General features: G+C 43.3%; 1 protein-coding gene across 2 annotated transcripts in view; it reads left to right on the top strand.

Annotated features, from left to right (window-relative positions):
- ide (insulin-degrading enzyme) overlaps positions 1 to 12,693 on the top strand; it is a 34,105-nt gene extending 21,412 nt beyond the window's left edge. For both annotated transcript variants that reach the window (XM_039783564.1, XM_039783563.1), the window contains exons 19-25: positions 2,408 to 2,519; positions 4,613 to 4,780; positions 5,265 to 5,537; positions 6,378 to 6,439; positions 9,573 to 9,645; positions 9,752 to 9,819; positions 12,598 to 12,693. In XM_039783564.1, the coding sequence (XP_039639498.1) occupies positions 2,408 to 2,519; positions 4,613 to 4,780; positions 5,265 to 5,537; positions 6,378 to 6,439; positions 9,573 to 9,645; positions 9,752 to 9,819; positions 12,598 to 12,693 (852 nt within the window). The remainder of the gene's footprint in view (positions 1 to 2,407; positions 2,520 to 4,612; positions 4,781 to 5,264; positions 5,538 to 6,377; positions 6,440 to 9,572; positions 9,646 to 9,751; positions 9,820 to 12,597) is intronic.
- Positions 12,694 to 14,354: the final 1,661 nt, after the last annotated feature.

The following is a 14,354-nucleotide window of genomic DNA, read 5'->3' as shown; positions in this document are numbered from 1 at the left end:
AAGCTGCTGGCGATGTAGCTTTTAGTTTATTGTTTTGTTGCAAGACAGCTAAACCTATTACCATGCGTACATGTCCCTCTCCCCACACATTTAATTAAGGAAACTTTTTCCACAAGCACAACTTCAGATAATACATTGACTTTGACTGCACCAGTGTCCGAGTCCGACCCAGAAAATCTCTGTTAGCTTAAGTCCATCCCATGTAAACACTCCACATTTTTAGATGTGCACTTTCATTATCCCAAATGTTTCAAAAAATCAAACCCAGATAAATGTATGATTTAATCAACGACACGTAGCATGTCATTTGGTTGCCTGTCAATGCTGTCCTAAATCCTCTCTAGCTGCTTTAACTTCTGGCAAAACACAGAAAATGCCTAGTAACCCCAGGTGATACGTCAGAGAGTAATTGTAAATCATACAATGCCACAGAATTATACTTCATAATGTAAATACATTTTTCTCCCACACAGCATCATTTTTTTTAATTAATCACATGCCACTTTGCAACACAGTAATACAGTAGAGACCTAATTTATTAATATATTTCGATATTACACTGCTACGTTGACAAGTGGCTCATGCTAATGCTTGGTATTTAAACCGTAAGGAAACATTTTTAATGTTCAACATGCTGATAAAGTTATTTTTAGTATGATTGTTTTGATCACAGTTAACAGCCCTGGGCTAAAAAACCTTCAGTTGGAATCAGAGCGGACAACAGCCCCGGGTACCCAGCCACAGCTAGCCCCCAGCCAGCACAAACCCCAGTGTTGGGTGCTAACGACGCTAACAGCAATAACAGAAAGTTTAATGACGCGTTGGGGTACAGACCATATCAGAACCCAAGCGCTGTGTCTGGCGGAAAGGTCTCCGGTCCTCCCTGTAGCTGCCGTCCGCTCCCATTGGTTGTTTAACAATGAAGACAACAACTCCCACACGACTTGAAGACATCATGAAAAAGGCTGTTTCGATTGAGAGACCCCTATGGAGACCTAGGCCCATTCCCAAAGTGATCCCTGAGGATTAAGGACTAAGGACTCACAGACTTAATTGATCTCAGGTACTAAGTGAGTGTGTGAGGCCACATGGGCTCAGATAGGTAGAAATGGGATCGGGACAGCACTTCACGAGATCACGTTACCTTGGCGACGTTTAATAACAAAGATGTTGCTGACACTTGCTGGTTTGGGAATTTTCTTTTTAAGTTTGTTGCTTTCCACACGGCCAAGGCCCAGAATACGGCTACCTGATTCCAAACTCTTGTTTTACAAGCTGGACAACAGGTTGTTCCGTTCCGTGGCTGTGAGGCGTGCTGTTGTTTACCTTTGTAATTTCCGTACTTCCCTATCGTCTCCGCGGTAAACGTCACAACGCTTTGAACTGTGGGTAATTCCCTTTTGAAGTCTGCATCGATGCAGACTCACGGAAAGAGCTCGGTAAGTGTGTACTCAAACCCTCACGCCCTTTGAAATTCCACATTGGGACAACCCTAAGCCCTTACGAATTTCGCGAGAACGCGCACCAAAGTCCGTGAGTCTCTGAGTCCGGACTTTCGGATTGGGCCCTAGTGTCAGAAAATTGCATATTTTACCTTTAACACTTTCCAAAGGGGATAGATAGATGGATATCTTTCAGTAATTTTAAAAAGGCTCAGTTATCTAAATTGTAAACCCCCCCCACATTTTAAACCCCTAGTGATTTTGGTTTTATCTAAGCAGTTGTGTGATGTATCTTCTAGTGAGGCATCCAACTTCTAACTTACAGAATGTAACAATTTTTAAACTATTTTCTGCTGACGGTAAAAGCAAATGTTAAAAGTGTCCACAGTGAGGTTGTCCTGAGTAAGCAGTACATTGTTTCTGGAAACCTACTTTGCTGTGGATTATTTTGATGCTTTGAAAGCAAAATTTAGTTCACGGTTTCTCTGTATAAGTGTAGCAACAGAAGTCTCTTAAACTTTGAACAAAAATCCAAACCATCTGCATAGCAAGTTAATGAAGCGGGTAAACATTGAATATGGAATATCAAGCCAACCTCACTGCAGTATTTAGTTGTAGGCTGAGAGAGCAATGAATTTCCCATGTGAGTACAATCAGTTAGTCATTAAATCAACAAATTGAGGATGGAAAAGGTCCAATGTCAAGACTGCTTAATTCTGGTCTCAGCTAATGCAACTTTTTGGGAAATGTCAGAAGCAATGTACATAGAAAGTCACTCACTGAAATAGGAGCCCTGTTAAAGAGCCATGTGCATAATGGAAAGGTAAATTACAAATTCTTCGATTGGAAAATATCATCTACCATTTAGCTATGATGATTAGCTCTTAGAGTAGAATTGCCCTTAAATATGCTGTTTTTGTGACTCGAATACTTTCTTTTCCCTCCCTCCCCTGTTCTCTCTCTAGTCTGCTCTTGGCATGATGCAAATGGTGGAGGACACGCTCATTGAGCATGCTCACACAAAGCCCCTCCTCCCGAGCCAACTGATTCGCTACAGAGAGGTGCAGGTTCCAGACGGTAGGTCCAGTACTCCCCCACGTCCCATACACACACCGGTAAGGCACTCTTAATCATCATTTGCCAGTCATGGTTGTCTCCATGGCGACCATGCAAAAGAGTCCTCACCCAGCACTTTCGCCCTCGTCATCAGTGACGCTGTCTTGCGTTTGTGAAGACTTGATTGAATTCAACATCCCTCGTTTCCCTCTGAGGAACAAAATAGTCACTGACTGGAAATGGACGTCATTGGGCAAAATACACATACACACACACACACACACACACACACACACACACACACACACACACACCTTCCCCCCTCAGCTCAAAGATGTATGCACACACGCCAAGCAAAGCACCTGTGCTACCTTTCTGATTACATTAGGAAAGTCGAGCGGTGTGGAGAGGAAAACCAGAGCTTTGCGTGGCCACCTGGACCCATCATGTGTCTCATCAAGGGTTTTTCCAGGCTTGGCTCCAGACTGCCAGTCAGACAAAGAGCAGGAGTGCAGGAGAAGGACATAACGGATGTAAACACAAAGTTGGATTATGAAATGATGGACTGGCTGACAGTCTATCCAAGAAACGCATTATTACACTAACGGCTGAAAGCTTTAGAGCCAAACGTTCCCATTAATCTGTCCAGTTATACATTAATCTTTTGTTAAAGGCACCAAGTGATCCAAATGTAGTCAGAAAGAGCCCAATGCCCACAATTTAAACACAATTTTGGAGCATGCTGTCACTCCTAATTTGATCAACAGGCTTTTTATTACAAGGACACAGAAAACAAAAAAAAAATATTGATTGGGCATTTAAAGCGGTAGGTTATTTCCCCTCTTAGTGTGCAGTATTTAATTCTTTTGAGTTGACTGAAAGCTATTTTATGTCACACTGACAGAGTGTGATGTTTAACTTTTGCAAAACAAAACTCACGATGCCTGACATTTTCACATTAGTGCTTTGGTCTCTGATTGGTTGTTTTCCCTATGCCATTAGGAGCACCAGGAGGAGGCAGAGGAATGTGATTTGTTTTCACAGATTATCTGATTTGTACTGTACTGTCGGGATATAGTGACAGTTTGAGCAAATATGAAGTTATTAGAAACTTACCAACTGTAGCTTTGATCAAAGAGCTCCCAAAATGTTTTACTGGGTGCTCCGTCAGCATGTGCATGAAGGCACCTGCACTTCCCAGCTTCAACTCGTCTTCCATTCAAAGTGAGCTTGATCACAATAACTCAAACTGAAGCGGAGCGTAAAAGCAACCCTCTGTGCAAAAGTGGATGGCTCCTCTGTGTTCTGCTCAAAGGAAAATTTAAAGTACAGATGAAAGGCAAGAGGAGACGAAAAAGCCCGATGTTGGCATTCAGCAGAATGTCTGTGTCCGCCTTTCTGGACAGTGTCACCACTGTCCTCTGTCTGAACTTTCCAGCTTTACTCCTCTACGCCTTGAGCAAAGTGTTCAGGCATGACTGCATATCTACAATTGAAACAGTTCATCAGTTTTTGCCGGCATCACTTGTGTTGCTTAAGGCAACCTTGAATAGGTTTTTGAAAGGATAATCATTTGGATTAGATGGATGGATGGATGAATGGATGTACCGCTAGGCTGGTGAAATTATTTCCCATGTATATGGGAGTTCATTCGTCACTGGGGATTGTGGGTTAATGAAAAGGCTGTTTTGGCTAAGTCACTATATTACATTCAAGTGTAGTTCTCAACCTATCCCTGCACAGTCACATTTTGACAGAATCATCTAGACTTTATAATGTCAATTTAATCTGCACTGACATACCAGAAATAAATTTAAAATGCTTATCCTATTCTGTCTTCCATTACCTATTCCATAATCTGTTTTCTGTTCAAAAAATGGGAGCAGTACGAAAATGTTTTTGTATTTTGGAAATACAAAAAAAAACATAAAATTACTACTTGATACAAAAGACTTGAATGTTCTCGTTACTGCTTCAGTGCCTGTACCAAATACATACAGACATACAAAATACATATTTTCCCTGGCCCTGTCAATAATGCATTTCCAAGTGAATGGGTTTACTTGGTATGATTACAGTACTAAAAAGAATAAACATTGTTCTGTTCCTCTCAGGTGGCTGGTATGTTTACCAGCAGAGGAACGAGGTGCACAACAATTGCGGCATTGAGATCTACTATCAGACAGACATGCAGACCACTCACGACAACATGCTGCTGGAGCTGTTCTGTCAGATCATCTCTGAGCCCTGCTTCAACACACTGAGAACCAAAGAACAGCTGGGTAAGCCCACAGAAAGTCATGTAGAACATATCGTCTGCAGCAGTTAATATATATAAAAAAAAAAAGTGTATATAAAGACAAGAATAAAACGGTGGAAGTTGTGTTCATTTTTGCTGCCAGGTTATGAATATTTATTCAGGCATTTTTCTTTGAGGATTATGCAGCTTTAATCTGCATTTTGTAATTGGATGCCTACTCTGTAAAGACCAGAAACTGTAAGTGAAGTTTCTAAAGTGCTGTCAACCATGTTTAATAACTTAGAGAATGAATGGATTGAACCACATTTCTTGGAACTAGTGCTGTAACTTTAGTGCCAGACCTAAAGCTAATATCAAGTTAAATACAGAGACGATGAGAACAAAATGAGGACGGTTCACCAAATCCTTACTGTAAATGTTTTTTGAACCCCCGAGAGTGAAATGGCAGTTTTTCTCTGCACGAGCTAAAGCGCCCGGTCTGTCCTCCTACCCTCTCCACTCCCCAGGCTACATTGTGTTCAGTGGGCCCCGACGGGCTAACGGAGTGCAAGGCCTGCGCTTCATCATCCAGTCGGAGAAGGCGCCCCACTACCTGGAGAGCCGCGTGGAGGCTTTCCTCTGCACCATGGAGAAGGCCGTGGAGGAGATGAGCGAGGAAGCCTTCCAGAAACACATCCAGGCCCTGGCCATCCGCCGCCTGGACAAGCCTAAGAAGCTGTCTGCCGAGTGTGCCAAGTACTGGGGAGAGATCATCTCTCAGCAGTATAATTTTGATAGAGGTGAGACCTCCCAGCTGCCCTTCACCTCACTGCGAAATCGTAATCATGTTTAGGTTTCAGGCCAAATGCGCCAAATTATTTTTATATATTTTTTTTTTTAGTATATGGAAACTCTTTGATCTAGCTGTATAAAGAGCTTGTGTTATGTAGAAAGTCGACTACAGGTTCTTGAGAATTCTCAGTGTTTTGGTCAGTCCCAGAGGTGAGCCGGATGATGCTTAGAGCTGCACACATTTTGGATCGATTCCATCCTGAAATAATCTGCAGCAGTCGCACACCTCTCTCTTGCTGCACTCTCCTGAGTGCCATAATGGATTGTAATGGGCCTGATTCACTGGTAATCTTCCTAAAACCCTGAGTGATGGCATTACTGAAAGTCTGCCAAGGGAGTGGTGGCGATTATTGATACTAGCAGTGTTCGAGGAGGGTCGGGAGGGAGAGGGCAGCTAACACGCTCAACGCCAAGGGCACAGCAAAACCTACAACACACACCGTTAGTCACAGCTTACACACGGTCTGCTTCCACTGAGAGAGAGAGAGCTTAGTTAATTGTTACCCTTTGATTGATTCAGCAATCATTTTTTTATGTTTTGTGTAAAAGGATACTCATTTAACATGGTTGGGTTCTATTTTACCAACAACAAACAGTAGGCAAAAATGAATAGGCCTATTGTGAAAATGATACTTGGCAACTCAAGTCTCAAATATCAGTTTTCCATCAGCAATTGAACACACTAACGTAACGTATTACCTTGTGATTTCAGTGGCATTATTATGCAGCAGTAGTCATTTTGACCAAAAATAAAGCTGACATGAACTGTTTTCCCTGTTGTGTTGCAGATAACACCGAAGTGTCCTATCTGAAGACTTTAAGTAAAGAGAACATAATGCACTTCTACAGAGTAAGTAGTACAACTTTATGTCATACAATGTCTCTTCCCTTGACTACTTTGATAGACATCAGAACTTTCAAATGGGGGTCTGTTTGCTTCAGGTTCAAACCAATATTGGCTTTCTAAGGCAACTGCTGCTCATTTAACATTAAAAGGGCTCTATATAGAGACAAAGCATGATGAAGTAGTAGTGGCTGAGAATCACCTTTAGGTTAATGGCTTCCTAGTCTATATCCTTTGTGTGAATTTTCCGTTTCCTTCCGCTTTCTTTTTGTTGGAATTTAAAATTCTGGGTTTACGAGGACTATTGTTATCTGCTTCTCACATCTCTGCATCTTAAATCAGACAGCTAGCTAGACTATCTGTCCAATCTGAGTTTTCTCTCGCACAACTATTTTGCAGCGGCTCTGTGCGGAGTTTAGCGCTGCCCATGATGATTCTGATTGGTTTAAAGAAATGCCATTAAACCAGAGCACGTTGTTCTCCCATCCCCGAATGCCATGTGGAGTAGCCAGACCCTCCTTCAGCGTGCTTTGGAGGAGGGTCTGGCAAAGCGAGACTAATGGCTTCCTATTACATTAGGAGGTCTGATATTCTAATCCTCACATGTAATTAGCGGATGTTAAAACCATAAACACCAAATAAATCTGAGCTTTGAGAATTGTAGCTTATCATTTACAATGAAAGTAATGACCTAATGTTTCTAAAATGACTCCCTAGGTGCATTTACTCCTCCAGCAGCCACAGTTTTATTTGAATAGCCTTAAATTATAAAGCTCATTTGACTTTAATTGTGGTACTTTGGCTGTGGTTAATTCTGTATTGACAGCAGAGGTGACATTAGTAGGCGGCTACATAAATTACAACAATAACCCTACATTTTATGAGTCATGAAATATTTCAAAGGTCTATCAATCGTTGTTAAATGCATGTTTCCAAACGAGAAAATTAGCACTGACACAGTCCATTGTTAATGTCTAATGCCTTTGTTTTGAATGGTTTAGGTTAGGGTTATGCCATTGTACAGTTCTGAAATCACCTTAGTTTAAAAATACTCCTTAAACATACTATTTGATCATCATATGAGCTGACAAGAAATTATGTGTTTAGTGTTAGACAGACTGGCTGGACATTATTTGGTCATTGTGATTTTATTTATTAAATACATGGACTAATTTCCATAGCTCTCTGTGTGACAGTTTATCATTTGAGGTTCAAACTGCCAGGTCCATTTAGTTGCTGTTTTGGAGCTTTTGATCATATCACACTGGAGTTTGCCCCGTTGTCATGGAAGATCAAACTCGACCATTCCATTACAGCTGTGCAACTCCACCTGCTCCAGAATACAGTTGAACTAGAAGGCCATTTGGAGACTCGCAGACCTCCGTCAAGACCTCGCAATGTTATTGAAAGTGGAAAAAAAAATATGTGTATCCGCCTCGTGATTCGGATCTGCTCCAAAATGTAATCGCTTCTTCCTTGGCCCATGCTACACCCTGTAAATTGGGCCAGTAGTTTTTTCTGTAATCCTGACATGCAGGCAAACAAACCGAAAACATATCCTCCTTGGCGGAGGTACTAAACGTAAATTGGCACCTGAGGTGTGCTGAGGCAGTCTTCATCTCAAGGTAGCGTATTACTGGATTCAGTCTGCCCTCCCAGCTTTTATCTCCTCCTGCCTAATGCCTTCTATTCATAGCTGGAATTGACACTGACACGGGACTAGGTATCGTCCAGGACTTTGATACAGGTTCCTGAACGATACTTTTCTCATACCAATTTGTTAAAATACATTTTAACAAAGAAATTACAACATTACACGTTACGGTACAAGTCTTTTTGAAGGTCCAGTGTGTAACGTGTTTATCAAAATCTGTCAAAAACTTGTCCTTTTTCAAGAATATTTTACTACCACCATCAATTCCAAGTATTCCTTTTGGCTTGAAATTTTACATTTCCATTCACATGAACTGGGGTAGACGCTCCATATTCATGCGCCATCTTGAAATACGTTAGCCGGTAAGGGACATACAGGACATACTGCTCCGCCTTTCGCGTTTTCGCTGTCACATGATAAACTCACAGGTGCTGCTAATGCTGCTAATGGGTATCGTAGATTCCTGGCCCCGGCAAGTTTGAAGAACATCTTTCTTCGCAGAAAAAGAAAAAGGATATTGAAAAGAGCAAGAGACCGGCTTTTTGAAGCGTGAAGGCTACCGTACCTGTAATACGTACTTTGAACTGCGTGGTGACGAGAGTTGATTGCGATATATGAGCTCAACGCTAGATGGGAGAAATTCCTACACATTGGACCTTTTTTTTTTAAATTTTATTTTTCAATTCTTTTACACCACATTGTAGTCAAGCCTTTAAAAAAAGACAACATCACCCACACATGAGCCCCGTCTCTGTGCCTTAGCCAATCACCAGCTTCAATAGATCTTGATACAAGCATGCTGCATGCTTATTGGCTCACTGACCCTAATGAGATTTACTCCTTAGGTATTGAAATTTGGTATTGAATGACAAAGCATTTTTCAAAACTTGATACTATGGAGGCAATTTGGTCGGTGCCTAGAAGTATCGAAGCCTGTTTCGGGGGATAAAGGGCCAAAGACACATAGCCGCTGAAAGAATTGACATTATCTCAGCCAAGCAGAAACCATTACAGGCTCCATGCAGAATAAACCTAATGCATTTCTAAAGTCCTATCAGCTGCTATCGCAAAGCATTTTCTTTTTCTTTCTTTTGTGGTGGCCAGAGTTGATGCTGTCTGGCTGCAAAGGAGCCCCATTTTCAGTCTAATATAATCCTCCAGCCAGAGACGGGGACGAGGCCAGACTGTGTAGCTAAATCTCCACGGGGCTGTCACAACTGCTCCCAGACTCACTGTGAAAAACACCGGGTCATCCAGGCCACTCCGAGTCTCTTCGAGAGCTTTTAATACAATGATGATGAGTCATTGCAACTTTTGGATGTGCTTTTATAACCCCCACAAAAAATATGTATATGTATTTGGGCATTTCAATCATGAATAAAATTCTAAATTTGGTCCTAGTAATGATGCGGTTTGTCATGAAAAATGAGTCACCCAGCAACAATGTTCCCTGCATCATCCCCCGTCTGTTCTGTGTCCCCGCAGGACCGGCTGACCGTCGAAGCCCCGAAGAGACACAAGGTGTCCGTGCACGTCCTGTCCAGAGAGATGGACTCCTGTGAGTATCTGTATTTCACGTGTTGTCTTCACGGTCTTCATCCAGACGCTTCGGGGGGTTCATTGTGTGTCGAGTTGACCTGTGCGTTACGGTTTGTGTTCACCAGGTCCGATAGTGGGAGAGTTCCCTGCTCAGAATGATGTCAACCTGGCCCCTGCTCCTTCCCTGCCACAGGTAAGGGATCATGTTCTCTTTCTTTAGGTTTCGGTGTTAAATAACCTCGTTATTCTGCAGACCCACGAAAAGGCCCAAACCAACTATGTATCCTACTAACAAGTATTGTCTGTGAAGCCAAATCCTGACTGCTCTTATTCCTCTCTGTCGTGGAGCTCCATTGCTGTTAGAAAAGCATCAAATAAGTCACACTTGCAGCACCGGGTGACATGTTCCTCCTATTGTCATGAACTGTAGTTTATTTTTTATAAAGATAATTTTTTAGGGCATTTTAGGCCTTTTATTTATATAGGACAGCTGAAGACATGAAACGAGAGAGAGAGGGGGAACGACGTGCAGCAAAGGGCTGCAGGGCGGAGTCGAACCCGCGGCTGCTGCCCTATATGGGCGCCTGCTCTGCCAGGTGAGCTACCCAGGCCCCCAACTGTAGTGTATTTTAAGTCGATCCCACATACACCGTCCTACTGCAAGTAAAATCTCACTAGAGCACCAAATGTGTATTAATCCACAGCTGGAAATATTCCTCAACAAATGCACTTTTTACTCCTGTTTGTGGAACATAAAAACTACTGTGACCAGCTGTTTTGTGATCTGTTACTGAGCCTTTTTTGTTGAAACATGAAACTATGTATGCCACAGACGGGGTAGGGAGCGTGAAAGTATTGAACGGTCTAAGGGTGTTTTTACACCTGCCTTGTTTAGTTTGGTTGAGTTGAACCCTGGAGGGTTACCAAAACCTGGTGCTAATGTGGCACCGGTGCCTAAACAAGCGATATCTACCGGACCGAATAGCAACGCGGATTTCGGTGCCTCATTTTGGCGCCACTTAAATGCCTGCGCTTCTCTCTGATGCTCCGAAACAGACGTTAAAGGCAACCGAAGCATCGCCGCATGTGACGCTAGTTAACACTACAGTTGGCAGCAGGTAACGTTAGCCTACTGTTAGCCTACTGTTAGCTAGCAGCTGGATTAAACTCGGTTAAAATGCTGACCGCTAAGAGGTGTAAAAGTGTGTCTGTATTTCACTGGAGAGGATTGTAACAGTAGGATGTAAAACGGTCTACCCAACCCTACCGGTTAAAAACAAACTCTGGGGCGGGCTCTAGCTCACCCAGTAAGGGCGTGCACCCCATGTAGGCTGAGTCCTGTGCAACGGCGCGGGTTTGAATCCGACCTGCCGCCCTCTGTTGCATGTCATCCCCTATCTCTCTCCCCCTTTCATGTCTATCCACTGTCACTATAATAAAATAAAAAAACTGGTACGGTTGAATGTGATCCAACCCCGACTACCAGGTGTACGTCACAAGTTTGAGCTAACAACTCATGCCGTCAGGTCTGCTTTGCAATCTGCCGTGCAGCAGAGCATCCAAACTGTAGCGGCGGCGCCGTGGTCGAAGCAGCAGCCGCCGCCGCTGCTGAAGTTGGAGACGGACACGGGCAGAGCACAAGTCTCCATGGACGGACACGTGAGGGACGGCTAGCTTGACTGTAGTCAGAAACATGCACCGGTCCAGAACACAGGACCTTTCTTCCTGTATTTACCTTGTTGCTCCCGCCCCGTCCCAGACACATCTGACCAACAAGCGGAGTGAACGTTCTTGCGTGGTTCGTAGTGATGCATTGCATGTCGCTTGGATTCTTCTCTGTGTGAAAAGAAACCGGCTCAAAGGGAAAACGCTTCTAGTTAAAGGTCCCATGGCATGAAAATTTCACTTTATGAGGTTTTTTAACATTAATATGCGTTCCCCCAGCCTGCCTATGGTCCCCCAGTGGCTAGAAATGGTGATAGGTGTAAACCGAGCCCTGGGTATCCTGCTCTGCCTTTGAGAAAATGAAAGCTCAGATGGGCCAATCAGGAATCTTCTCCTTATGAGGTCATAAGGAGCAAGGTTACCTCCCCTTTCTCTGCTTTGCCCACCCAGAGAATTTGGCCCACTGATGAGAGAGAGAGACATCATGGCTTTCAAACGAGCAAAGTGGCAGTTGGTCAAGGCCACACCCCCACCCTCCACTTTGCCCCCCTCCTCAATAGCTACAGACACAGAAATGGCACATCCTAATGAAAGCTCATTGTGGGACTGGCTCTAGTGGCTGTAATTCTGTACCAAGGCTGAATTTAGGGAAAGAGACTTCAGATACAGTATTAGGGGACCACTAAGGTCTATATAAAAGAGACTTCAGATACAGTATTAGGGGACCACTAAGGTCTATATAAAAGAGACTTCAGATACAGTATTAGGGGACCACTAAGGTCTATATAAAAGAGACTTCACATACAGTATTAGGGGACCACTAAGGCCTATATAAAAGAGACTTCAGATACAGTATTAGGGGACCACTAAGGTCTATATAAAAGAGACTTCAGATACAGTATTAGGGGACCACTAAGGTCTATATAAAAGCATCCAAAGAGCAACATGTCATGGGACCTTTAACCGATTCGGACCAGAGCAAACAAACTATAGGTGTGAAAACGGCTACACGTTATTGGTCCTTATCCTTTTTTTTTTTTTTTTTTTAACTGGTCAGGTAGTCAAAATGTACGTGGTGTCCTTGCTGCAGTTGTCCGTAGAGTACTAACCGTGTGGGTGTCCTTCACTGGTTACCTTGGAAACAATGTTCATGTAGCTCCTTTTTGCCATCGGCACCAAATGCAGTTAAAGGCTTTCTCCTCGATGAAACGGACCAAGTAAAAAAAGACGCCAGACACCGGTGGGAATGCCACTCTGACCGGCTGACTCTTTATTTTATTAAATTTTCTTCTTCTTCTTCCAACAGCCCACGCTTGTTCAGGACATGACGGAGTTCAAGAGGAGCCTGCCTCTCTTCCCCCTGGTCAAGCCTCACATCAACTTCATGGCCGCCAAACTGTGAGCGGGGGCCGGCAGGTCGACACGCAGCAGCACGGAGGCGCCGGGGGGGGAGGGCCACGGCCAGGGAACCCGCTCTGTTTCCCACCTACACACACCCCCCACCCCTCCCCTCCTCCCCCCGTCAGGAAGACTTCCATCTGACTGAGCCTGTGCGTGTGTGTGAGTGTGCGAGTGAGTGAGTGAGTGTGTGTGAGTGTGTGTGTGTGTATGCGCGGGTGCATGTGTATGTGTGCGTGCGTGTGCATGTGTGGCAGGCTGGAGCCACTAGAAGAGATGCTTGGAAAGAAAATGCGTGTATTTGAATCCCAAAGTTTAGCCGTGGTCGTCGCCGTAGCTGTGATGAGGGTAGGGGGGGTCACACCAGACTCCCGTCGTGTTAGGAGTCTCTAAAAGGAGAAGCAACACTCCCACACACCCCAGTACTGTGTAGGCTGTCGTAGAGGAAGTACAAAACGACCTAAAAAAAAAGAGGGCCAGTCCCCTTTTTTTTCTTTTCTTTTTTTCTTTTTTTTTAGGTTCAAGTATACTGCAGAAGCTTCCCAGTAGGAGGTGTTTTTATTTCAATGATTCAGACATGCTGCTTTGAGGCTGGACAGCTGTTCTTGTGATGAACTGGGGCCTGTAGACGTTAAAGGCCGGAGCTCCACGAAGGTCTCACCTTTTTGTTTAGTTTGTGTTGGACTGGTATGTTTGCCACGTAACTCTCTGAGGCACCGCAACTCTCCTGCAAACGTTAACGGAACGATAGACGCGTCCGTTTTATTGAAATTGATACAGTTTTGAAGAATATTTGCTTTAGAATTATGGTTTTAATCCTCGCAGGTTTTGAAATGTTGCTTGTAAACTGGTAAAATGTTGGGACCCTTTTAAGGAGCTGTTTGAAATTGCTAATCACAGAGAGCCAAGCCCATGAAAATATATATATATATATATATATATATATATATATATATATATATATATATATATATATATATATATATATATATATATATATATATATATATATATATATATAATTTTAGTTTTATTGCATTTTACAGTAGTGCGTAATTCAGACACCTCAGGGGTACCTCTATGCTGTTTTTTAACATCGGTTTTACTAGCGATTGATTACAAATAAAAATATTTTATCAGTCTGTCATCAGTACTCTGTTCACATCACTAAATGTGATCCAATCCTTGTTGGTCTTCCCCCACGTTCTTTTTCTAAGCTCCACAGAGATTGTCATTATTCTAACACTCGCACTCTGTGGCTGCTTGTGAGACTTTCTGCAGTTTGTGCCTTTCTGGGGGGGGGGGCATCAGATAGTTTGTACAGTATCTGGTTACACTGAGCTGTTCCTGGTCTGACCTGGGGCACAATCCTGGAGGATTGAACCCCCCATCCCTAAATTGCCAGACTGTGCTCTGGCTCTTACAGCAGAGTGGTTAAAAAAAAAAACATAGCAGCTAGCATTTTTTTTCTTCTAAATAGAAACCTTTCATGTTGGTGTCTAAAGGGGGTTAAAGAAAATCTCCAGTCTAGATTATTTTTTTTGTTTCCTGAATATGCACTTCTCTCACTAAGCAATAAACTTAATAATGTGGACAGGGGACAGGGGACAGGGGACGGTGCGAGGCAGCGAGGAGCCGTGTCTCTGTCACTGCCGACTAGCTCCA

Source organism: Perca fluviatilis, chromosome 19 (assembly GCF_010015445.1).
Source record: "Perca fluviatilis chromosome 19, GENO_Pfluv_1.0, whole genome shotgun sequence".
Taxonomy (NCBI): Eukaryota; Metazoa; Chordata; class Actinopteri; order Perciformes; family Percidae; genus Perca; species Perca fluviatilis.
This window is presented reverse-complemented; position numbering and strand designations above follow the sequence as displayed.